Below are 24,560 nucleotides of genomic sequence, written 5' to 3' on the forward strand. Positions count from 1 at the left end.
CTCTTGATGTACTGTATATGTTTTTGTTGAATGTTGAGCTCCAGTGCCTACAATTTGGGATGGGCATCCCAAAAGTGTTAAAATACTGACTCCCTCCTTTTTGTTGGTGTGTTAAAGATGCTGCTTACACCCCCCACCCCACCCCCGTGTCTTATAAATTCCAGCTGAAAGTTTTTTTGTGTTAATTATGAAATTATGACAACGATGTATCGTCTGCTTTTAAGTTGACGACGTACTTACATGGTTTTAGTTGATTTCACAAAGGCTGGACCCTTTTTTGAGTTGTACTGCGCAAGTCTTGTCAGCTCTGAGCACAAAGCATCCAGAGGACAAGTCCGCTGACACACTCACCCCACCCTGTTAACACTGTAAATAAAACTCTTGTACAAAAGTACCCAATGAGAATGGTGTCGTTTGAAAGTATTCATTTCAAGTGTTTGTTGAAAATGCTGCTATAAACAGTGCTTTCTTTCTTGCGGTTGCTGAGCAGCTAGGCTTTTTTTGGGCCATGTTGAATATTAGTTCATTTGAATTTGATGAATGAGGGAGATAAAAGTTAATGAATGAAACCTTAGCCACAGGACTGATGGAGGGACGTCGCCATCAGCAAGGTCCTCGGTTCCACAGGCTCGCCTGTGCTGAAGGATCTGGTTTCACGCACCTGTCGGCTGGGATGGGATGCACCTCGGCTCGGGCACAGTGTCCTGTATGGCTGTACACCAGAGCCTCTTTTCTGTGTGTGCTGCTGTTTTCATACACCAGTTTTTAATCTGAGGGGAACAGGATGTGGCTGCTAACTGCCTGAAAGGAGGAATCAGATGAAACAGAGTTGAGGGGATGCCTGTGTCATGGGCACAGAGCACGTGGAGAACGAACATGCGAGTGGCGATGAAGATGCGTCTCGACTGGACACTGCCAGTGTAAGTAAAATATATTCCCATAAACCTTGTTAGTTTGCCAACACCAGGGTGACTGAAACTAAAACAATCAGAATTGGTTGGGTTTTAGAACGGTTTGTCCAGTTGAAACCATGGAGGTTTGTAGAAGTCCCCACTCATATTAATGTGTGTCGGGGATAGTTATGAAAGTTGTTTCACTGAACATGCATTGTGTAACGATGAATAAAGTAGTTTTGTTTTTCTTTGTGAATACATACGGTCTCACAATCTCATGGATTAAGTGCCACGTATGGGATGACACTGAATGAATAATGGATTGGTAACTCAATGAGTGAGTACTGGATCTGATCGAGTCACTGTTGCTCCCCGGCTTTCCGCTACAAGTGAGCAGAGATGGAGCAAAGTTGCTAACGGTAACATTAAACATGATCCACTGGCAGCCCAAATACCAAATGTGACGTTTTCCCACTTAGACTCGGACATCTTTATCGTCCGCTCGTGTGGAAATTCGTCTTTGGCTTCACAGACATGTGAAGGCTACTGGCTACAGTACATACACCGAAGAACTTCACAGACAGGCGTACACTTCAAACCTTCCTCTGCCATGGGTGGGTTAGAATACATCAGATGAGATCAAGATCAACGCATAAGTGGGCCTGTAATAGTAAACGGTTGAGCTGAAAGCACTAAAATAAAATTTTACTTTAACATTATTGCCGTCGCAACCGTTCTGTGAAGCACTTCTGCTTGACTTCCCTTCCCCCGTGCATGCCATGACATATGACCTATGTATCTTGATATCCATTTGGTCACCCAGGTGTCTCTGTGCACTGCACTTGGAGACATTGGCTTTGATTGGTTGATTAGCATACTGTAATGTACACTAGCTGACACGGATGATGGAGAGCGATACGAGAAGACTGCTGGTTTCATTACCCTTGTTATGCCCTCTTGACTCCAGCAAGTTATCCAACCTACATAGGGTCCTCAAATAGAGCCAGATGCATGCTGGGTGCCCCTAGGAAGCCGACATTTTCTGACAACCCCCCCTTGTCCCAGCGCTGAATCCCCAGGGATTTGATATGCTTGGTTCGGGGACCTATTAGAGAGACACTTCTGTCCGTATCGCTTGAGCGTCATTAACCACATTCCTTCTAGAATCAGCAGAGGATTGAACCGGCCACTCGAAAGGGCAAAAGAAATTGATTGTCAGCGTTCTGTGGCGCTGGTGTTTTCTATCAGAGCTGGCTTGTGTCGCCCCCTGTAGGTTGCAGATGTGTCTGTGGAGGTGGCCACAGTGGACCACACGCTGCAGAAGCTGTGCAGGAAGTACAGCAGGCAGAGACGGAGGTCCTGGATCTGCAGGTTCAAGGCGTTGTGGCCTCCTCCTTGGAACCTCCAGCACCTAGCGATCATCATCACATTGGTGGCCTTCGTGGTTGTGACCATCATGTGGTCGCTGCTGTGGGTATTCATATGTAAGTGTATGACACAGATACTTCACCCAAATCGAGTAAATTCATTCCCACCCTTGAACACAATAGCAATGCTACTGTTTTTGATATGTGTTGTCCTGCCTTTTAATACTTTCATGACTTTATTATGATTTCTTTCCCACACTTTCTTTGATGTACTGCATATCTCACAAATCACACGCACAATTCTGAATGCTTTGACAATGACAATAACTATAACGGGGAGTATATCCGTGTTGAGTTGATGGGCAGGTGCTTTATTCAATACATTTACATTGCTTGAACACTGCACAGTGGTTTGATATACCTTGTGTATGTTTATCAGGCCATTTACTTCTTTGTCAGTTCGCAGGGAAAGCAGCAGTGGAGTGTATTTTGCCGGGAGGTTCCGTGTTGCCAACGTGGAGTTTATCCCAGAGTACCGCCAGGCAGAGTCCAATGAGTTTGTGTCTATGGCAAGCAAAATACAACATGTGGTATGTACTGGTGTAACCCACATGAAGGTTAATAATCATTAGACTTTCGAAAGAATTAGTGTGAATGTTAAAGGGATACTCCACTTTTTTGGGAGTTTAGCTAAATTGCCACATCCCCCCCCCACATAATCAAGATACATCATGCCTTACCGGCACTGTCCACGCAGTTTACAGTGAGCTACAGTCGTGAAGTTAGTATCATCATTATCATCATAGAATGGAGGGTAATTGTACAGCTGTTCCTAAATGCACATAATCAGTATTTTTGGAAGGAAAAGAGGTAGCCAGCACTACTTTTAAAAAATGGCCGCCGACCTCTTTTCCTTCCAAAAATACAGATTATGTGCATTTTGGATTAATATTTCATTGTGTGTTGAGTACCCGAAGCCCAAGTATTTTGCCGCCATATGCGATGTGTGTTTTGGCAGATTTTTAACAGCTGTACCATTACCCTCCATTCTATGGCGATACTAACTAACTTCACGACTGTAGCTCACTGTAAACTGCGCGGACAGTGCCGGTAAGGCATGGTGTACGTATCTTGGTTATGTGGGGGGGATGTGGCAAATGAGCTAAACTCCCGACAAAGTGGAGTATCCCTTTAAGGTTATTAATCATTAGACTTTCGAGAGGATTACTGTGAATGTTAATGGTTTTGATGCTATGCTCGTTGTCATTCGCTGGTGTGCCACAGGTGAGCAATGTATACAAAGTGTCCTCAGTGGCCAGACTCTACAAGCATGCCGTCATTTCAGACCTCAGGTATAGTGTCCTGTCACTCAAACTCACAATGTATAGCAAAATCATAAACCAGTGTAACCAGTTCAGTCCTCACTACTTTCTACTAATTCCAGCACCTGCATTCCCCCCCCATCAAAATACAAGCAAACTACTCATTCACAGCTGGTGATCACTGAGCAACACACCTAAATAAGCTGCTATATAGATGGATGTTTCAGCTGTGGTCTGTCCTCACCCAGTAACCACAACCAGGGCGGTGTGATGGTGCATTTCTGGATGGTGTTTATGGTCCCTCATCTGAAGAGCTCAGCGGTGTGCGAGGACTGTATACAAGCCATCCTCAGAGACTCTGTCCTCACCAGTGCAAAGAACAGGTCCTCTGTAGGCTACTTACTGGGCCTGCCGGTCGATATCGACTCCATCCTCATCAATGGTGCGTCTGTGTGTCCATCATACATGTTTTATCACTATCAGTGTGTAGTCATCGAGTGATTGACTGTTTTGTCCTCCCACAGCTGCTCAGCGCTCAGATTACACATCAACTGCAGTGGGTGAGTTAAATAACTTCAATCAAAAGTTATAAAGCATGTGACCACTCTATACTGTTACCCCCCCCCCCCCCCCCCATATTTTAAAATGTGTAAAAGTATCTGTAATGTCTGAATCTGTAGACACCTATGTGTCACACTGTTGTGTGACCCTGTGTTTGTATTAATGGTCTCTCTTCATCCAGGCTCACAGTGTGTAGATAAGCTGTATGCCAACCTTCCCGGGGCGACGGTCCCTTTAAACGTCTACTCATCGTGGGCTGGCGTGAGTTGCCATGTAAAGCTCACTTCCATCCCCGGCTCTCTGATCCGCTTGACTATCTCCTCGTTCCTTATTGAGCCCAGTGACTGTGTGAGTGATGCCCTTACTGTGTATGATGCACTGCTGCCCATGAGAGGGCGCACTCTCCTCAGGTGAGTCTGTGCGAAAGGTGAGCTCAAAGTCTCTGAAAATACCCTTTTTCCTAAAGCTGTAATCAGCCTCACAAGCTGTCCATTGCATAGATCAACATCAGTCAAATAATGTCTCTGTTTTTAGAAGGGACCATCGCCTCCAAAAGCTGTTCTATTGTGTCACATAGCTGCTTGCAATATGGGACAAAGACTGGTGTTTTGGGTAACAAGTAGGCCAAGGTGATTTTTCAGTTTTTACAGATTGAAAGTGCAGATTGTAACTTTCAAATGACTTAAACCTTAAAATAGTTGAAAAAGATATGATTAATTGAATGTTTGTACTCCAAGGGAACATTCAGAGAAAACTCCCCCTGAAAGTTGCTGAACAAGCTTTGTTTGCCCTGAACTAGTCTCGGCTCCCAGACGTTTGGTGAGCTGCGCCACCAAACGTCTGGGAATTTCACTGTCAGAAACTGTCTGTCAGAGCCCGGTGAGAACGGCCGGCAGCAGACACGCCAACATTTATTATTAGAATTTTATTTGGTAGCGGCAATGCCATTTATCATAGTTCCAATATAGAGCAAGACACTGATGTGCTGCAAAGAGAGTTTATACCTGTTGTTTATTTTACAAAAAAATTTCCTACCCGGAAGTGGTCCGCTTGCTACTGTGAGTCATCAGCAGGCTCTGTAACGTTAGCCTCGGGAGTCGGGCATATCGCTGGGGGAAAGACCTCTAGCCGCCGGGGCCGGATGAAACACGCCCTATTAACAGGTTATGTTTGTTTCTAAGTGATTAATATGTTTCTCCGCAAACGCGGCGATGTTTTGCGAGACACTGGTTCTGCATGAGCATCACTGCCCCCAGAAAGCAGGCCCGCCCACAACACTCATGATTGGTTCTCCGATGCAAGGCTTCCAACAGCGCCACCTAACGTTATGCAAAGATTTAAATAGTAATATTCTCAGTCTTACAGGAGTGAAACGGATTAAGACTGAGGGCTGAGTCTAGCCCTGAACAAGCTTAGTTTATATTTAGTGATCCTAAAACTGTTGTTTGTTGCATTATGTTCTTGAAAATCTAATGTGAAAAAATAAGTCTTTTTCGTTTTTCTTTTTCTTTTAACTACAACCTTTTCTCTTGATTTGTGCGATTTCATGGTTGCCTACTTGTTACCCCTATCATCAGACCATGTCACATATGTCACTGGTTGTCTCTGTCCTCTAAAATACAAACCACATGCAAGTGTGACCCTGTCCTGCAGGGTGTGTGAGTCATATGCTGAAGTGTGGCCCTGTGCTGCAGGGTGTGTGAGTCATATGCTGAAGTGTGGTCCTGTGCTGCAGGGTGTGTGAGTCATATGCTGAAGTGTGACCCTGTCCTGCAGGGTGTGTGAGTCATATGCTGAAGTGTGGCCCTGTGCTGCAGGGTGTGTGAGTCATATGCTGAAGTGTGGTCCTGTGCTGCAGGGTGTGTGAGTCATATGCTGAAGTGTGGCCCTGTGCTACAGGGTGTGTGAGTCATATGCTGAAGTGTGACCCTGTCCTGCAGGGTGTGTGAGTCATATGCTGAAGTGTGGCCCTGTGCTGCAGGGTGTGTGAGTCATATGCTGAAGTGTGGTCCTGTGCTGCAGGGTGTGTGAGTCATATGCTGAAGTGTGGCCCTGTCCTGCAGGGTGTGTGAGTCATATATGCTGAAGTGTGACCCTGTGCTGCAGGGTGTGTGAGTCATATGCTGAAGTGTGGCCCTGTGTTGCAGGGTGTGTGAGTCATATGCTGAAGTGTGGCCCTGTGCTGCAGGGTGTGTGAGTCATATGCTGAAGTGTGGCCCTGTGCTGCAGGGTGTGTGAGTCATATGCTGAAGTGTGGCCCTGTGCTGCAGGGTGTGTGAGTCATATGCTGAAGTGTGGCCCTGTGCTGCAGAGTGTGTGAGTCATATGCTGAAGTGTGGCCCTGTGCTGCAGAGTGTGTGAGTCATATGCTGAAGTGTGGCCCTGTGCTGCAGGGTGTGTGAGTCATATGCTGAAGTGTGGCCCTGTGCTGCAGGGTATGTGTGTCATATGGTGAAGTGTGGCCCTGGGCTGCAGGGTGTGTGAGTCATATGCTGAAGTGTAGCCCTGTGCTGCAGGGTATGTGAGTCATATGCTGAAGTGTGGTCCTGTGCTGCAGGGTATGTGAATCATATGCTGAAGTGTGGCCCTGTGCTGCAGGGTGTGTGAGCCGGTGTCCAGCTCCTTCTCTCTGGTGTCTACCTCCAATGTCATGTTGCTGGCCTTCAGAATGACTCACGGCAACAAGAGCTTCAGAGGACATTTTCACGCCATCACCGACGAAAGTGAGACACGTTTACTTGGTTATCTGAAAAGCAACCGTGCTGGTTTAACTCACAAGCATTACTGCGTTGGTTAGAGGTGAAAATAAGCATAGCGTGAACATTCCCTGTGTCTGTCCCTCTCTCTGCCTACAGTGTGTGTGTCTCAAATTGAGACCGAGATACAACCTGGCTTCACCGGTCACATCTACAGCCCCTTCCACCCCAGCCTGCTCCCCCCTCACAGCTACTGCACCTGGAGTTTTCAGGTAGTACACATACATGCACGCACGCACACACACACACACACACACACACACACACACACACACACACACACACACACACACACACACACACACACACACACTAGCACACACTAGCACACACTCCTTGTTTGCAAGAGGAAGTAAGAAATACATTTTGTTTACTGTTACTGTACCTTACCTAATGATTTATGTCCCTCCCACCCCACTGTGGATGTCTTTCTTCATTCTATAATGATATTATTACAGACCCCTCATGAGGATTTAGGAGTGGCACTGAAGTTCCAGAACTACGTGCTGAAACCAAAGGACATGAAGAGCTGTGAACACGGCTGGTGGAAGGTCAATGAGATCATGTATGTGTGTGTACCCACGTATGTTCAGCTATATTTATATACTGTATGTTCAAGTATATGGACAGTTGGGGCGTCCGGGTAGTGCAGCTGTGGATTCCCTGCCTACCAACACGAGGGTCGCAGGTTCAAGCCCCTGTGTTGCCTCCGGCTTGGTCAGGCATCCATACAGGCACAATTGGCCTTGTCTGCGGGTGGGAAGCCGGATTAAGGGTTTGTCTCCTGGTCGCTGCACTAGCGCCCTCCTCTGGTCGATCGGGGTGCCTGTTCGGTGGGGAGGGGAACTGGGGGGAATAGGGTGATCCTCCAATGTGAAACTCCTCGCTGTCAAGTGAAAAGAAGCGGCTGGCAACTGCACATGTATCGGAGGAAGCATGTGCTAGTCTACGACTCTCCCCAGATCGGCAGAGGGGGTGGAGCAACAATCGGGACACCCTAACAGGGAATTGGCCAAGTACAATTGGGGATCCGGAAGATACATTTTTTTTATTTAAAAAAAAGTATATCGACAATTTGTTACAGAATGCTATACATCTATTTTGGATACAATTTGCAAGTACTGCTACATGAAATTCATCTGTCAATATTTCAAAAACATTCTTTTATCCTCAAGAACATGCTCAGTTACTTTGTAAGCCATCACCTTAATAATAATTACAGAAGAGGATTTGTGAAAATATTCTGAGTTCTGAAAATAAAGTCAGAATTCTAACTTCTGACTTTACTCTCAGAATTCTGAGATTGATCTCAGAACTCCTCTTCTGCCCATAATGTACTTTACTTTTATGACAGCAAACATTTGGACATTATTGGCCTCTCGGCCTTCTTCAGGGCATGCCCTGAAGAAGGCCGAGAGGCCGAAACGTTGGCATTTTTTGTGACATGGCCAAATAAATTGGTGAAATTGAGAGCTCCTTTGTCCTGAAGTTTTGTGAGTGCTACCTTGTGCCATTGGTACTTTATGCTTCAAACTTGATGTTGGTTTAGCACCACCAAAAACCACCGGGAAGGCGCATCCTTTCAAGAACCAAATTTGGACATTATGTAGTAGCCAATACATATTTTTGGGGCCGGTGTGCAGCATGCACAGCAGGGCCCTTACATTCCACTCAGTCGCCGCTCTCCGCATTTGAGCACGGATTCAGGCGATGTAATGTCTTTCCACTTTCCAGTCCGGTAGGTGGCGGTAATGCACCTCTGGCTAATATTGTGGCTAGCTCGTTACAAGGAGGACGCTGCGGCATTAAAGTTGAGAGCCTGTGTCCCAGTTCACTTGAAGGCAACACATCGTTGCCTTGAACCAATGGTGACTGGTGAAAAGTGAAAAAAAGCTATCTCTGACTGCTTCATGTGTGGGCGTGCCGACTTTCCCCCCTTCCCTCTCTGCTCGATCTATGGCCAGTCCTTCAGTCCTCCGCAGCAGCCCGACACACAGGACAGACACAGCGAAAATGGCAGCGGCTTTCTTCTGAGTCTTGCAAGCCGCCCAATGCTTGTAGAAAAAGCAGATGCACGAAGCGAAATATGGAAATTAGGGCTGGCACGGATCACGGATAATCCGTGACCCGTACGGATCAGCCCCCACGGTTCGGAACCCCCCCCCCCCCCCCCCCCCCTTTCGTTTCATTTAACACTTTCAGTGCCACGGCCCTTGGGCAAAAGGTTGCTTGCTGTGCCACATAGGCCGCAATGCATTTTAAAACAGTCATATCATTTCTTTAATAATTACTATGTAAACACTGAACACGCACAAATAACGATGAGACTCTCTTCTATCACCTGCAAAAAAAAGTTTATTGATCCCATTTTCCGTTCTTTAGTTATGAGCCGGAGAAGATAGCTTGATTAGACCAAAAACATCCCTTTTTTTCTACGAGCTGAGATAACGACCCTTTTGTGAAAGGAAGCATTTCAAGCACATCATTGACTCATTGCTAATATTTTCTGATGTAATGCTGCAGCTGCCTGCGGGTCTGTTGTATGCTGTAGTGTCCTGCGTGCCCCACCTCCCCCCCTCCTCCTCCCCCCCCCCGTTGTGGGAGGAGTAGCTCTCTGCTCTGCTCTGCTGTGAATGCGTTTGCTCTCTGCGTGTGCTCAGCAGTGAAAAGTCCGCTAGTCCAGCTTTTTTACACCCGCGTGTATGTCACCATGCTTCCAGTTGAGAACTCCACGGCTGATTATGCGAATGCAGCGAATGCAGCGGACACGAGGTGCTCAATTGTGACAGCAGATTGGCTGCTGCAGGGGCACAGCTACGTTATGCTTCAATGAAGCAGCTGCATACGGACGGATGCGATGCGATTTCCTCTTCCCAAACGACTTCTTCTGTGTGTTTTACTCTATGGTTTTACTCCACTTTCTCTCATCTGGAGTGCGCTGTCGCCACCTAAGGGTTCTGTAAAATAGGTTAGACACATTCAATAGCTATCATATTGTAAGAGGCGATGTAAGAGGCATAGATCGACACCCCCCCGTCAAAAAAACAATTTCGAGTTACTGACGCCATTTGGCGTCGCTGGCACTCTACGGTAAATTTCTCTTGACGCCATATGGCGTCGCTGGCACTGAATGTGTTAACGTTTAACGTTAGTGTATGTGAACGCCCAGCGCAGCCAGACACAGACAGGCATAATCATGGCAAGCACAAGTGAGCTTCCTCATCCCTTGTCGCTGCTGTAAAGTATGTCTGAAGGCTGTGGCTAGTGGCTACTAAAGACAGCGTCACACAAACTTATTTCAACACCTCTGAAAAAGCACAGGAATGCGATCAGCGTGTTGCGCGCTGCACAAGATAACGAGAGCCACAACACACACACACACACACACACACACACACACACACACGCGCGCACACGTTTCACAAACACATTATCACCGGATGGTGAAATGTTGCCTTAGGACACATAACAACAAAACAACACGTGGGGCCACTGAGTAGCTTAACGTAGCATCAACGTTATATTTCCAGACTGACCTGCGGTCTGGTCTGTAGGTCTGTACCCGTGTCATGTGACTGGTGCAAGCAACAGCCACGAAGTTAGGCATAGCAGTGCCACCTAAAACAGGAAGTTGGGTCGTTCTGCCTTCAGAGTAAAAGCATACATTGTGTCACATATTTTTTGAGCTGTGCAGGGCAACAAATGGTTAGAGAATTATAATAGTATTAAAAAAATCTAATCGAAAATCTAATTTTGAGAGAAAAAATCTGATATATATATTTTTTTGCTGATCCGAAAAATCCGTGATCCGTGGCTCAAAATCCGTCACGCGATCCGATCCGTGGGTTTTCTGATCCGTGCCAGCCCTAATTAATATACCACATAATAAGCCTACATTTCAATAGCCTACATTTATGTGTGAAAATAATATATATTACTAGATTAACCATAAATCTGGCACTTCATGTTAATGAAGCTTAAACCCAGGATTATTAACCCACATAGGCTACACTACAGCACAGGCACACTACAGCTGATGTGCACTAAAGTAGACTGAACACAAATGACTCAATACACCTTGGCAGAGTTCTGCACTTTACTGAGCACACCGGCCCTATGCCAGGTTTCGACCTGGCCTTGTTTTAAATGTTGGATATCTGATTTAGGAATGAAAGAATTCCTGCTATATTAATTTGTGCATGCACCTATTAATCCCATATCAACATCCTCTGACAGCCTCTTTGAGTAACTGATGGTCTGTTGGTGGTTGATTTCCTTCCACAGTTTCTGTGGGAGCTACGTTGGTCACTCCACAGTGTTTCGGATCGCTGACCACCAGCCTGAGGTGGAGTTTCGCTGCAGCTCGCGGAACTCGGACCAGCCTTTCCAGGCCTCCTACAGCAGCTACAATATCAGCCAGCGTAAGCACCACAGGCCAGAGCAGCACGTGTCATTATAACAGCCCGGATATACAGTACTATAGGAAATGACAACGATGCATGTGTATTTCAGTATATTTAGATGGGAGTTTATTTGTCTAATTGAAGTACATCTCACACACAAAATCACAACGTACTTTACATAGACTAGAAAAAAAAGAGAATTGTTGAAAAAATAAAAATAAAAACCTATACATACTAGACATTTTAAAAATAGATACTATTCCAGCAAATACTATGTATATTTAGAATTCGTCATTCTGCTGTGACTCTGTGAGTACATAAAAGAGCCACAGTTGACTTTTACTCAATTATATTTTTAAACAAATGTCAACAAGTAGCAGTTAAATTTGAGTACTCTTTCCACCCCTGGGTTTTTGAACCCATTCTGTCTCTATTTTATCTTGATTCCCAATTCTAATTAGTTCTTTCAACTGTGATCTCTTTACATATTGAACCACCCTCACTTCCTAGAGTGTCTCCTTCTTGCCTTTTCCCTATCACATTCCCATCCTGACCTCTGCCCCATCCATGCCATGTGTGTGTGTCCAGCCTGTCCAGAGGGTCAGTTCCTGTGCTCCACAGGACTCTGTGTGGAGAAGAGTCGGCGCTGTGACGGCTTGGATGACTGCCAGGATGAGAGTGATGAGGTCTTCTGCTGTACGTTGACTTACATCCGTACTTAAATACAACTTACAGTAACACACACTTTCATGACTAAGATCTGTGCCACTACCAAACGGGTACCGCTGATAAATGGCATTGTAGTAAAAACGCTGTATAGACGGTTTTAACTTGACAACATAAACATTCTAAATTGCCCCTAGCTCACGTCCTGTAGTGTTTGCTAATACAATAGCTGACGTGAAATAAGCGGGGGTTTCAAACTGTTCCCAAACAAACACAATTCTGTGAAAACCGTCTATTAGTGATGATGTGTTCTTATTATATTTAGTTGTATAATTACTAATTGCATTGAAGATCTTTTGCCATGTTGAAAACATTTATAGCGAGGCCCATGAAGAACTGTGGTGGCAGTAGTCCTCTGCACCCTTTTTATGTATGCAACGGAGTGGCAGACTGCAGTAACGGGAGAGATGAAATCAACTGCACTCAAGGTATGTTTTTTACCGTTTCTTACATAAATATGTCTGTCTTCTGTATGCAAAGTCATTACTCTTTAGTAATTACAATGTGTTTGTTTTTCCAGAGACCACATGTTCTGCCATCAAGTACCAATGCAGCAGTGGCTCCTGCATCCTGAAAAAGAACGCTAAGTGCGATGGTGTTCCGGACTGTCTGGATAACAGTGATGAGGATGACTGTGGTGAGTGCTCCATGCACGCACCTTAAAGTCACAATGCAATTAAAAATCACACCCAGGTGTTGAAATAAGCAGTGCAGTTTTGTGCATGTGCGACACGTCCGTGCATGTGCCCATCCATGCTGTGTGTGCATGTGTGTGTGCGTGCGTGCGTGCATTACTGGCTTGTGCGTGTTTCGAGCCGCTCTCCATAAAGTCTTGCCAACGAGGAAATTAATTTGCCATTCATTTCAAGGCATGTCTCAAACTGAGTGCGTGTGCGTGAATCTGTCGTGTGTGACCGTGTGTGCGTGTGCGTATTACCGACAAAACGCTACCGTCCTCCACTCTCGAGACATTACTCATCTCTCTCTCTCTCTCTACGCCTGCCCTGTGCCTCTGCCTGTCTGTGGCCGGGGAGCTGGGGTCGGGGCCACACCCTCTTCCTTGTCGCCTCGAGAAATCTCAGTGCACTCCCCCAATTCTCGGTGAACACACAAAGTCACTTATAGAAGCGGCTGCACCGCTTAAAAAATACTTTTTCACCTTGTCAGTTAAATCTCCATATTATCATAACATCCGCCTATTTAACAGTAAATGCCAAAAACATTTGTAATTTCTTACTTGGTTACCTAAGGTCCATTTTTGGGTGTTCACCCCAAAAACAATCCCTGACATGATGCTTTACTACAGTATTATTATCATCATCATCATCATCATCATCATCATCATCGTTTCCTTTTCCTCAGACTTCATGGTTATTTTATGGTCCTGGTGACTGGAATTTACTCTGAACAAATGTTGTATGAGCAAATCATTTTGGAGCTTTTGAACACTTTTAACAGTCCGTCCTTACATCATTTCCAACATCCTGTTACATCATTTCCAACATCCTGTTACATCATTTCCAACATCCTGTTTGAACCAGAAATATGTTGAATTACGGAAGCAGTCCCTGACATTATGCTTTGCTATTATCATCACCTTCACCAGCCTTATCAACGTCATGAATGACGAGTCTGCCTGTTTTGAATATACACGTCAGCGGGTTGACGTGTCCAATCACAAAGTACAGACGTTGAAAACACAAATTAAAGGGCCACTTTAATGCCGATTTTCAACCAGCTTTGCATCATTTCAAAATCAGTAGTTTATGCAAATGTTTAACTTCCCTCCATCTTGCCTGGACCGAGAGCTCCACGTCCATGGCAAGGTAGAGAGAGCAATAATCAGTGTTTCCCATACATAAAGGAATTTGTGGCGCACTGCCACAAAAGGATTTTGACGCCACAAAAAGATATGTTTTTTTTTTTACAGTGCACCTGAACGCAACATGCAAGATACCCGCTGAATAAGTGTCCAAATGTTCATGTCATTCTGGCCAATACTTCTGTTATAGCATTTCAGTCTGGAATATGGAATATCTTTCAATAATCTATGATTTAGCTGCTAAATTGTCAAATACCGCCATCTGCTCACTACTCAGGCACTTATGTATGTACTTAACCTAACTAACTTAACCTAACTAACTATCCGGTGTGCACAACATTGTCAGCCTAAACTCCGGCTGACACCCCAAAAACCTACAATCCACTACTCATAGATCTAGCCTTTTAATTTTGCTCTTAAGGTTTCTCAAAGTACACCAAATTCATGCAATTTCCTTTAAAATGTTTAAAAAATATCTCGCGGGGGGCATGCCCCCACACCCCCCTAGGGGGTCTGCGGTCCCCCACCACAAATACTCAAAATCCTGTGGGAAACACTGAATAATGATAGTGATAATGATAATAATAGTGATAGTAATGATTTAGCTGCTAAATTGTCAAATACCGCCATCTGCTCACTACTCAGGCACTTATGTATGTACTTAACCTAACTAACTTAACCTAACTAACTATCCGGTGTGCACAACATTGTCAGCCTAAACTCCGGCTGACACCCCAAAAACCTACAATCCACTACTCATAGATCTAGCCTTTTAATTTTGCTCTTAAGGTTTCTCAAAGTACACCAAATTCATGCAATTTCCTTTAAAATGTTTAAAAAATATCTCGCGGGGGGCATGCCCCCACACCCCCCTAGGGGGTCTGCGGTCCCCCACCACAAATACTCAAAATCCTGTGGGAAACACTGAATAATGATAGTGATAATGATAATAATAGTGATAGTAATGATGTCACCATGGCAAAACTGCTCCAAATAACATCATTATTTTCAAGATTCAAGATTCATTTTAAGAGCCATAGTGAGTAATTAGATTACAAACTAGAAATTTGACTTAGTGCAAGTATGCAGTGCAGCGATCACATCAATAGCAGAAGAAAATGATAAAGAATTTTATTTTCTTTATATATTAATGATTTATTTGATATGTGTAAAGGTTTCTACTGTATGTTCAGTTGTACTGTATGTGGATGACGGCGTTATTTTCACGTGGCACGCCTGCTAAAAATGTTGCAGAAGCTCCTTGAATACTCACAGCAGAGTTGATCCACCTTCAGGATCTTCTGGCTCACCAACTCCTCTCTTTTATTCAATATTTAAAAAACTGTATGTACAGTATGATGTTCTCTAAACAGCCAACACAAACTACACATTCTGGCGAGTTTCTGGGTGGAGAGGAGCTCACTGTTGTCAACGAGTTAAAATATCTAGGGGTCATATTGGACTCGGCACTCTCCTTCAGGAAACACGTAAAAAAAAAAGTGTGAAATACTGTAAAATACAATCTGTATAACTTCAAACAGATCAGGAGCTCTTTGACTCAAAGTGCAGCCATGATGTTTTTACACTCAATGATTTGATCACATATTGATTACTGCTTAACCAGCTGGTCACTGGCTTGTATGACAACACTCAAGCCTATAGAATCACTCTTTAAAAAAGCCCTAAAAATGTTCGATAAAAAGCCCTTCTCTTATCACATTTGCAACATTCTGAAAAAACACAATTTCCTAAATTTCCAAAACTTTAAAACCTTCAGATATGCCTGCTCTGTGTATAAAATACACCATGGTCTTGCCCCACCTCCTCTTGCAGAATTCTTTAAGCAGAGGGCTGTGTTGGAGGCATGACCACCAGGGCTTGTATAAGAGGTGACTGTGAGACGCCCCACAGGCGCCCCCCCCCCCCCATATGGGAGAATGTATTGTCAGTGGTGGGCGGGAACATTTGGAACAGTCTGCCATCTCCAATAAGGGAATGCCCTACATATCGCACGTTTAGGGCAAACCTCAAAGAATGGCTCAAAGCTAAGCAAATCTGTAATCATTTTAACTAGCCTATTCACCGGGCATGCCCTTACTGCATCGATTGCGAGACTGCGGGCCATTGGGAAAGTGTTTTGTATTGTGCTGTGTTTGTGTATTTAATCTTTTATCGCATTGTTTGTGTGTGGTTCTACTGTGTTGTAGCAGTGTGTTCTTTTTCTTCTTCTTTTAACTAGGGACTGCGGATGTGAATTAGCAATAGTGCTATAATCCAGCATGTTTACATTTGTATCCCTGATACAAATGTACTGTTCATTAATGTGCACTGTCCCTACTCAAATAAATCAATGAAATGAAAGTGCAAAGTAAAAGTCCGTTAAAGTGACATAATGGGGGCGGGGAGTAGGATAGCGTCTGTGCGATAATGTCCATGGGGGGTGGGTGAGGCGGATGGCAGTTGGGTAGAAGCTTTTTTTAAGAAGAAGAAGAAGAAGGAGAAGAAGAAGAGTATGGCAGTTGGGTAGACGCTGCCCCTGTGTCGAGAGGTTCTGGTACTGCCAGACCTCAGCCTTCTGCCATGGGGGAGGACCCTGAAGAGTTTATGTCCTGGGTGGATGGGGTCGCCCATGATTTTCTGAGACCGCTTTTCACCTTTTTTGCGCATAATTTGCATATATACTGTATACTACCAATTTGGTAATGATACAAAGCTGGTTGAAAATCAGCAAGGTGGCCCTGTAAGCGTTAAGCGTACACTAAAATCGGTTAAGTGATTTATCAACTCAACCTCGAGCTGAACCACAACCACAACCACACAAGGTGAGTTATGTCCCACCTGAGGTATCTGCACCTGTGTACCCGGTGTACTCTCATGAGAAAGTGATTTTATAATGGCCGAGCTGTGTGCTCCAAACCTGCTGACCTGCACCACTGGGCCGGCCCTGCTGTCATAGCTGTTTGCTGATGGGGTCTCAAGGTGATGGAACAGGCCTTTGATCACTCACTCATGCTGTACATACACACAAGTGTGTGTGTGCACACATACACACACACACCCGCACGCACACACACGCACACACACACACACACATACCTCAAAGCTTTCACTTTTAATAAGTTGGCAGCAGCCCCGTCTGTCATGGTGGTGACTCAGCAATCAGCATGTAGGCATTAAGTAGGTCGGGTGTAGACGTGCGTGCACGCGCACGCACACACACACACACACACACACACACACACACACACACACACACACACACACACACACAAACACAAACCTTAATATATGCGTATATAAATGATTTAAACTGCACATTTATAAGAATTCTCTATATTCTCCATTAGGGACGATTAAGTCTTGAACTTGAACTTAATTACACAGAGATGTAATATGCATAATTATGTGCATATCCACACACATCAAGCCCAGCATGATTTTAGATAGGTAGGTATTTTGTAATTTGTTTTTGTTTTTCCATGACAAGCTGCTGCTATCTGCTAACTTGCACCATGTATGATCTATGTTATATGTTCTGTTTTATGGTGTGCTGATTGTGCACAATACGTAACATACTGTATGTGCTGTGAAGAGAAGCCAAAGACAAATTTCCACTAAGGTGGACAATAAAGTAAATCAAATCAAATCAAATGTGCCTCTTCATATACACACAGATTGATACAGAAAACACAAAACTCACAAACACATGCCGCACACGCACATCCCCACACACACTTTACAATATAACCTAATCCAATCCATTACAGTATAACCAATATGAAAACATCCATCATTGTGCACTCTGCAGCCTGTGGCTATCCATCCCCACTGAAGAAGGTGGTTTCGTCTGACCGCATTGTGGGTGGATTCAACTCTGTGGAGGGGGAGTGGCCATGGCAGGTCAGCCTCCACTTCTCTGGAAGCCTGTACTGTGGTGCCTCTGTGCTCTCCTCTGATTGGCTCATCTCAGCTGCCCACTGCTTCAGCAAAGAGAGGTGGGTGGCACTCACTGCTGATAAACTGATGTTAGGGATTCCCAACCAGGGGGTACAAGTACCCAGGGCCGTAGCTAGCTATGAGGACGGGGAGGTCCGGACCTCCCCTAATATTTCAGAGATTTTTTTAATATTTCAGAGATTTTTTTTTTTTTTTTTTTTTTTTAGCCTTTATTTAACCAGGTTTGTCCCATTGAGATCAAAGATCTCTTTTACAAGAGAGACCTGGCCGAGATAATTGAAGGTGAGTGAGCTGCGAGACAGTGAGCGAGTGAACGACAGACAGTGAGTGACACACACTGACAGATTTTTTAGCAACAACCAAGAAAGTAAGTGTCTAGTCTGTCTAAGTAACTTTGTGTGTTGTGTACGGCTTGGGTTGTGTACCTGTGTTTGTAGGTGTCATTTTGATATGAATTTGGCTAAAACAGTTTGTGTTTGTTAGTTACAATTATGTTGACAGGAGAGCTGAGCAGGTGGTGACATGAAAGAGAATATACTGAATAATGACATCACAACAGTATAATCCTAATGTTGATTTAAAATGATATATTACTCTAAATATGGCTTAACACATTGACTGCCAGCCGTTTTTTTTTGCTGTAGGTAGCTTCTGCCAAGCCGTTTTTTGAGGATTCTGGCTCATTTTACAAGAGCCGAGGATTCTTTTCTGCTTGGACTTTGTGAACATACAATATCTCAAAAGTACTAATAGAATGTGTATTTTCTCTGTCTAAAAGAGTTAGTTTGTAGAGTTAGTAGTTATGTAGATATTAGCCGTTGAGTACAGCATGGTTTCAGCGTCTGAGACAGAAAGCTGAGATAATCGCAGTTTTGTGAAATTCAATCAAACAGGCAGAAAAGTCACTTTAACCATTTATTTTTGGCATCAGTGAGACATCAGACATCTGAACAATAGTTGTTTTCAATAATAGAGGAATAATACAATAATAAAATAAATAAATGTCAAAATAAATACAAAACAAGAGCAGACCACAGGTCACTCAGCTTTTTTTTTTTTTATAGCTTTTTTGTTTTTATATAGGTTTTTTCGGTTTGTGATCAAACCGGTTTGGGCTCGTACACCGAATCCAGAACTGCTCCAAAATGTAATGGGTACTTCCTTGGCCCATGTTACACCCATCCACAAAGTTACATGAAAATCGGCAGGTGCTTTTATGTATTCCTGCTAGCTAGCAAACAATCAAACAGAGCATCAAAAACAAAACCTCCCTGGCAGGTTTTTTTTTTTTTTTTACGACCCATGCCTACTCAGTGCCACTGAGCTTAGAACTTGTCTGAGTGGTACACCTCATAGCAGCCAGCCCTGTGTAATGGGACCTCACATATAACACAAAAGTAGCGTGTCTCGCGTCTAAGATTATTCCTTGTACAAACCCTACACCTCCTTGCTGGGTGAGCTTGTTTGCGTGAGGCTGGATACTTGGCCATTACATGGCCCGCTAGATCGACATCCAGCCTGCTTGGAGGGTCCAGGTATGGTGCCCGGGGCATGGTTGCAGGTTGGTCACTGCTGCCCTCCCCCCCACCCCCCACCTCCTCCCCCCCACCCCCCACCTCCTCCCCCCACCCCCCACCTCCTCCCCCACCTCCTCCCCGCCACCCCCCACCTCCTCCCCCACCCCCCTCCTCTCCACCACAGGTTTGGTCCATGCATAGATAACACTCAGGATGAAAGCCATCAAAGTTTTACACTTTCTCTGTGGGTGTTTAGCTTTGTACAGAACAAAGGCGTTATAAAAAGACATCTGAAACATGTACATGACAAATTTGAAAGGCCACCTGGATGTCTTCCTGGCAAAGGGATAGTATGCGATGTTCTGGTCCAATCGGTCTACCCCATTCATGTACTTGTTGTAGTCTACAACGCACTTGGGTTTTGCGTGTGGGACCCTCTCTCTGCTGCCTTTCTGCCTGACCTGCACTGTCTCCATCGTGTCGTCGTGCATAGTGGAAACCATTTTCACGATTCGCTTGTCGCGCCAGGCCAGAACCATGGTGCCACCATTGTGGCGCATGACCGTTTCCCCCATCTTCACTGTGTGGTTGGTAACCTTCGTAGCAGGTGGCTCGCCCCTGTTCTTCCTCAGAGTGCCACAGACATGTCTCTGACACTCCAGCAGCTGTGCACACATTCCAACAGAGTTGTAGTAGTTGTCCATGTATAAATGGTACCCCTGCCCTGCCAAGTCCCCGAGGAGGAACTCCACCGTCTCGCCTAGGGAGGACCGCTCACCACAGTAGGGCTTCATGCTGTAGCAGTAACCTGTCTGGGAGTCACAGAGGATGTATGATTTTATCCCATACTTTATGGGTTTCTGTGGGTTGTACACCTTGAAGGCCAACCGCCCACGCCACAGGAGCATCCCCTCATCAATACTGATGTCTTGACCTGGTGTGAACATGGCTCTGAACTTTCCTAACAGGTCATTCAATACTGGCCGGACCTTGTACAACCTGTCTGCACCATCAACATCAAAATTGTTAGAGAAATGGAGGAATCTGGTTAGCAGTTGAAAGCGGTTGCGAGACATGGTTTTATTGAAGTGGGGGGTAGCATACACTTCATTTTTGGTCCAGTACATGGACAGTTCAGGCTTCTTCACGATCCCAGTGAGGAAGTATAGTCCCAAGAAGCTCTTGATTTCTGCCACATCAGTGTCCTTCCACCTCCCAAGCCTTGAATGTGGCAGAGCCTCGCTCACCTGACTGATGCACTGATGGGCATACAGATTAGTTTGTGCTACAATGGCCTGGAGCAGCTCATCGTCCAGGAAGAGCTGGAAAAAGTCCACTGGTTGAGCAGGAGCACCACCAGTATGAGGACCCGGTTCTGCTGTGAATGGGATGTGGGTTGGCTCCCAGTCAATATCACTCCACTCAGGAGGACCTGCAGGCTGGGGACGTTTCCCACTTCCAGCTCCATCTGCAAATTATAGAAATACATAATTACCATAAAATAGTGTTTTTCATATGTGTGGTACTGAATTCTGGAGTTCTAGAATTTCTGGAATTCTGGCTGGAACCTGTGATGTGAAAATAAACCTGATTCTGAAGAGTGATCTTACCCATTTTCCTGGCACCAGAGGATGTGGCACCAGATGCTGTAGCGCTACAGCTGGCTACAGGCTCATCTTCAGAGTCTGAAATTCAAGATTCAAGATTTTTATTGTCACTCCATGGTACAAGTATCACGTGTGAAATTCTTGTGCTGTGAACTCCGTTTACAACATAGTACAAATATAACAGGGCATTGAGTGCAAAAAAACAACAACAAGAGACAACAATCAATAAGGCAGTATAGTGATAAGACATACTGCCTTATTGATTGTTGTGTCTCTTGTTGTTCAGTAAAATGAATTGACTGACTGCTGGCAGCTCACATCCTGTTACGTGCTGGGCCGCGCGCCTCACTCTTCGTAGCGCCCTGCGGTCCATGGTGGTACAGTTCCCGTACCAGGTGGTGAAGCAGCCAGTCAGCAGGCTTTCAATGGTGCCTCTGTAGAAGTCCCTAAGGATTTCTGGCCTTAGCCCAAATTTCTTCAGGCGCCTGAGTCCGTGTAGTCGCTGTTGGGCCTTTTTGACAACAGTGGCGGTGTGACCGGCCCATGTCAGGTCCTGGTGGATGTTGACTCCCAGGTACTTGAAGCTGTCCACCCTTTCCACCACTGTGCCGTTGATGGTGATTGGGGGGGGTGCGCCCCCCCCCCCCTCCTGTAGTCTACAGGTACACATACTCAACAGGCCTGTAACAACTGATAAAAATCAGAATCAGAATCAGCTTTATTGGCCAAGTATGTGTACATAGAAGGAAATTAGCTCCAGTCCCTTAACTCACAATGTAATCGCACACAAAAGAAAAGGGAAGAAAAAGTATGCTCAGGCTAAAACAAACAATAGCAAACAAAGGATAATTAAACACTTACATTAACTGCTATATACAATGCAATAATGTAATAACTGACAGCAATTTGACAGTAGTAATAACTTGTCAAAATGTAATACAGTAATGTAAAATGTCCATGGCACTTAAACTAAACAATTAAATTAAATACAAATTTTCATTTTTGACCAAATCATTCTCGATTTGCACAATTACCTGCACTTGTAAGAATTTGATATTATGAACATGTCAACAAAATATCAGAAGCGTATAAGATTTGCTCTGTATGTTCTTCAGTGTTTGACCCTTGCCATCTGTCCCTGGCAGGCTGTCAGACCCGCGGCACTGGAGAGCCCACCTCGGCATGCTGACGCAGGGCAGTGCCAAGCATGTGGCGGACATCCAGCGGATCGTGGTGCACGAGTATTATAACGCGCGCACGTTTGACTACGACGTTGCCCTGCTACAGCTGAAGAGGCCCTGGCCAGCCTCCCTCAGCCCCCTGGTCCAGCCTGTGTGCCTGCCTGCCTCATCCCAGACCCTCACACAGAACCACCACTGCTGGGTCACAGGCTGGGGATACCGCTCCGAGGAGGGTGAGGCCACACCTGGATATACTGTACCTATCAAAATCAACTTTAATGTCCTGCTAGAGGCAATATGTCCTACAGTGCAGTTTAAATACAATGACACAATACAGTAAATAATGAACTTGACATTATACAGGATGGGACGTAACAATCCCTTGTGCCATTTGGCTAAAATGCGATATGAGCTACTTCAATTTCCAAGTTGAAAGAAAGATCAATCTTCCTTTTCCTTTAATTTGGGAATTGAATTTAAAGGTATACTATGTGGCTTTTCCCTATATAAAAATATATATATCGTCGCTGTCGTTCCAGGACCTCGAATGTGCCTTTTTTCACTTTTTTATTTTTTGTCATGAATCAATGCCATTGGTCACCCTTCACGTCTCTGTGTGGTTTTTAACAAATGCAACCCAAAGCATTAAAACGAGCTTGTGAGTAAATCTCGTAACGCCATTCGCCCTCAATCTGTCAGTCAAACCTCGAAATTCCCCCCCTACCTCCGCGTGCACCCCCCCCACGCAGGACAATAAACCCGGAAAAGACACACGGCAGACGCGCTGTGTATTTCTCATATCGTTTTGACTAATCCTGGCTTCCTCTGACGTTAATACTGTATATCAATCAAATGTTTTCCAGTTATTCCTAGGCTGCAAACTTGTTTTAACATGCAAATCGGAGTGTTTTCTGACGAGAATAAAGTAACGTTAACGCTACGTTATGTCAGACTATTTCTCACCCCATGCCAAAGCCCCCGCTTCGGCCATGAGAGGCGAGGGGCAATGCTGCTGCTCCTGCGCGCGCCCCCGCGGCCTGGAGCTTGGGGGCTCGTGCATGAGCATGCGACTGCCTCCCGCTTGACTGGCCGTGAGAAAGTGCTTCCAAGTCGGACTGATAATATAAACAACATCATTTGAGCTTATCCAGGTAAGATATTAATAAAGTAATGACACATTCAGCGGGAAACTAACTATAATTAAGACATGTGCCAACTTGGACGACATTTGGTTCAGTAGTTTAAGAGCAAACAGGTTTTTTTTACTTCCTGAAAAGTTTCTGTTTTGGAAATTCGAGGTCCTGGAACGACAGCGACGATATACTCAACTCATACAAAAGTAATTCCTTTTCATCCTTATGACCCACTAGAATTGTGTGGCAGTATGTTTATGTGCTAGGGGCTTTTTGTGAGCAAGGATGGCAGCTCTACAAAAGAAATAAAAACAAGAATTGGCATTGCAACCTCAGCCATGACAAGACTGGCCAGCATCTGGACAGGCAGCACCATCAGCTTCCCGGTGAAGATCAAGCGCAGTGGAAAATCACTGGCCTCCAAGATGGGGGGCGCGTGCTCATAGTTTTAGTATATGATGGGAAGAGACTTTGACTCGTGGCTCTTCTGACAAAACGTGGTCAGGGAGACCCTGTGCACAGATGTTCACTTGTGGAATAAAATCCTCCTATACATTTTAAGCGGGCATCTCATTATTGATGGATCAACAAGGCATTTCAGCTATTTTTCTATTACAGGGGACTTCCATTCCTTCAGAATGAGTCTCTTGGCGACATTCGTCCGCTGTGTCAGAGACTGTTGCAATCTTAAATAACACCTTAATCCACTATTGCATTCACCGTGAGTTGCTCTGGATAACAGTGTCAGCTAACTGCCTAAGATGTAGGTGTAAGTGTAAACGTTTGCAGTCTGTTTGAGAGTCCACATTCATGCCGTGCCCCCTTCTTCTTCACGCCCACAGACAAGGTGCTGCCCACAGTGCTGCAGAAGGCAGAGGTGTCCATACTCAGCCAGAGTGAGTGTAAGAAGAGGTACGGCCCCGTCTCACCACGCATGCTGTGTGCCGGGGTCCCGTCTGGAGAGCAGGACGCCTGCAGGGTGAGTTTGTTCAACATTATCTCTTAATCATCTTTATTCAAATTAATACATGAGAAAAATACATTCAAGTCACAGTATACATTTTTTGGAAAGTGCCTTTGTGTGCATGTCTTTCTTAGGGGGACTCAGGGGGTCCTCTGTCGTGCCGGGCACCAGGCGAGGGCCACTGGTTCCTGATTGGCATCGTCAGCTGGGGGGCGGGCTGTGGCAGACCTAACCTGCCTGGGGTCTACACCAGGGTCAACAAGTTCACCTCTTGGATCCACAGCCATATCACCTGACATAGACCTCCTCATTCATTCTTTGCCAGCAGGTGTTTAAATGTTCGTTGATCAC

General features: G+C 45.0%; 1 protein-coding gene across 1 annotated transcript; it reads left to right on the forward strand.

Moving 5' to 3' along the window:
• Positions 1–848: 848 nt before the first annotated feature.
• On the forward strand, positions 849–24,505 carry tmprss7 (transmembrane serine protease 7; the record flags this gene model as incomplete). Its single annotated transcript, XM_083654900.1, has 18 exons — positions 849–920; positions 2,167–2,377; positions 2,720–2,850; positions 3,545–3,612; positions 3,831–4,032; positions 4,115–4,142; positions 4,325–4,553; positions 6,742–6,866; positions 6,999–7,111; positions 7,358–7,464; positions 11,184–11,320; positions 11,891–11,998; positions 12,349–12,456; positions 12,549–12,665; positions 17,659–17,845; positions 22,077–22,345; positions 24,088–24,224; positions 24,344–24,505. 18 exons carry the CDS (start codon positions 849–851, stop codon positions 24,503–24,505), a joined length of 2,511 nt encoding a protein of 836 aa, XP_083511026.1.
• Between the last annotated feature and the right edge of the window lie 55 nt (positions 24,506–24,560).

This window comes from Poromitra crassiceps (assembly GCF_964638095.1).
Source record: "Poromitra crassiceps genome assembly, chromosome: 2".
In the NCBI taxonomy this organism is placed as follows: Eukaryota; Metazoa; Chordata; class Actinopteri; order Beryciformes; family Melamphaidae; genus Poromitra; species Poromitra crassiceps.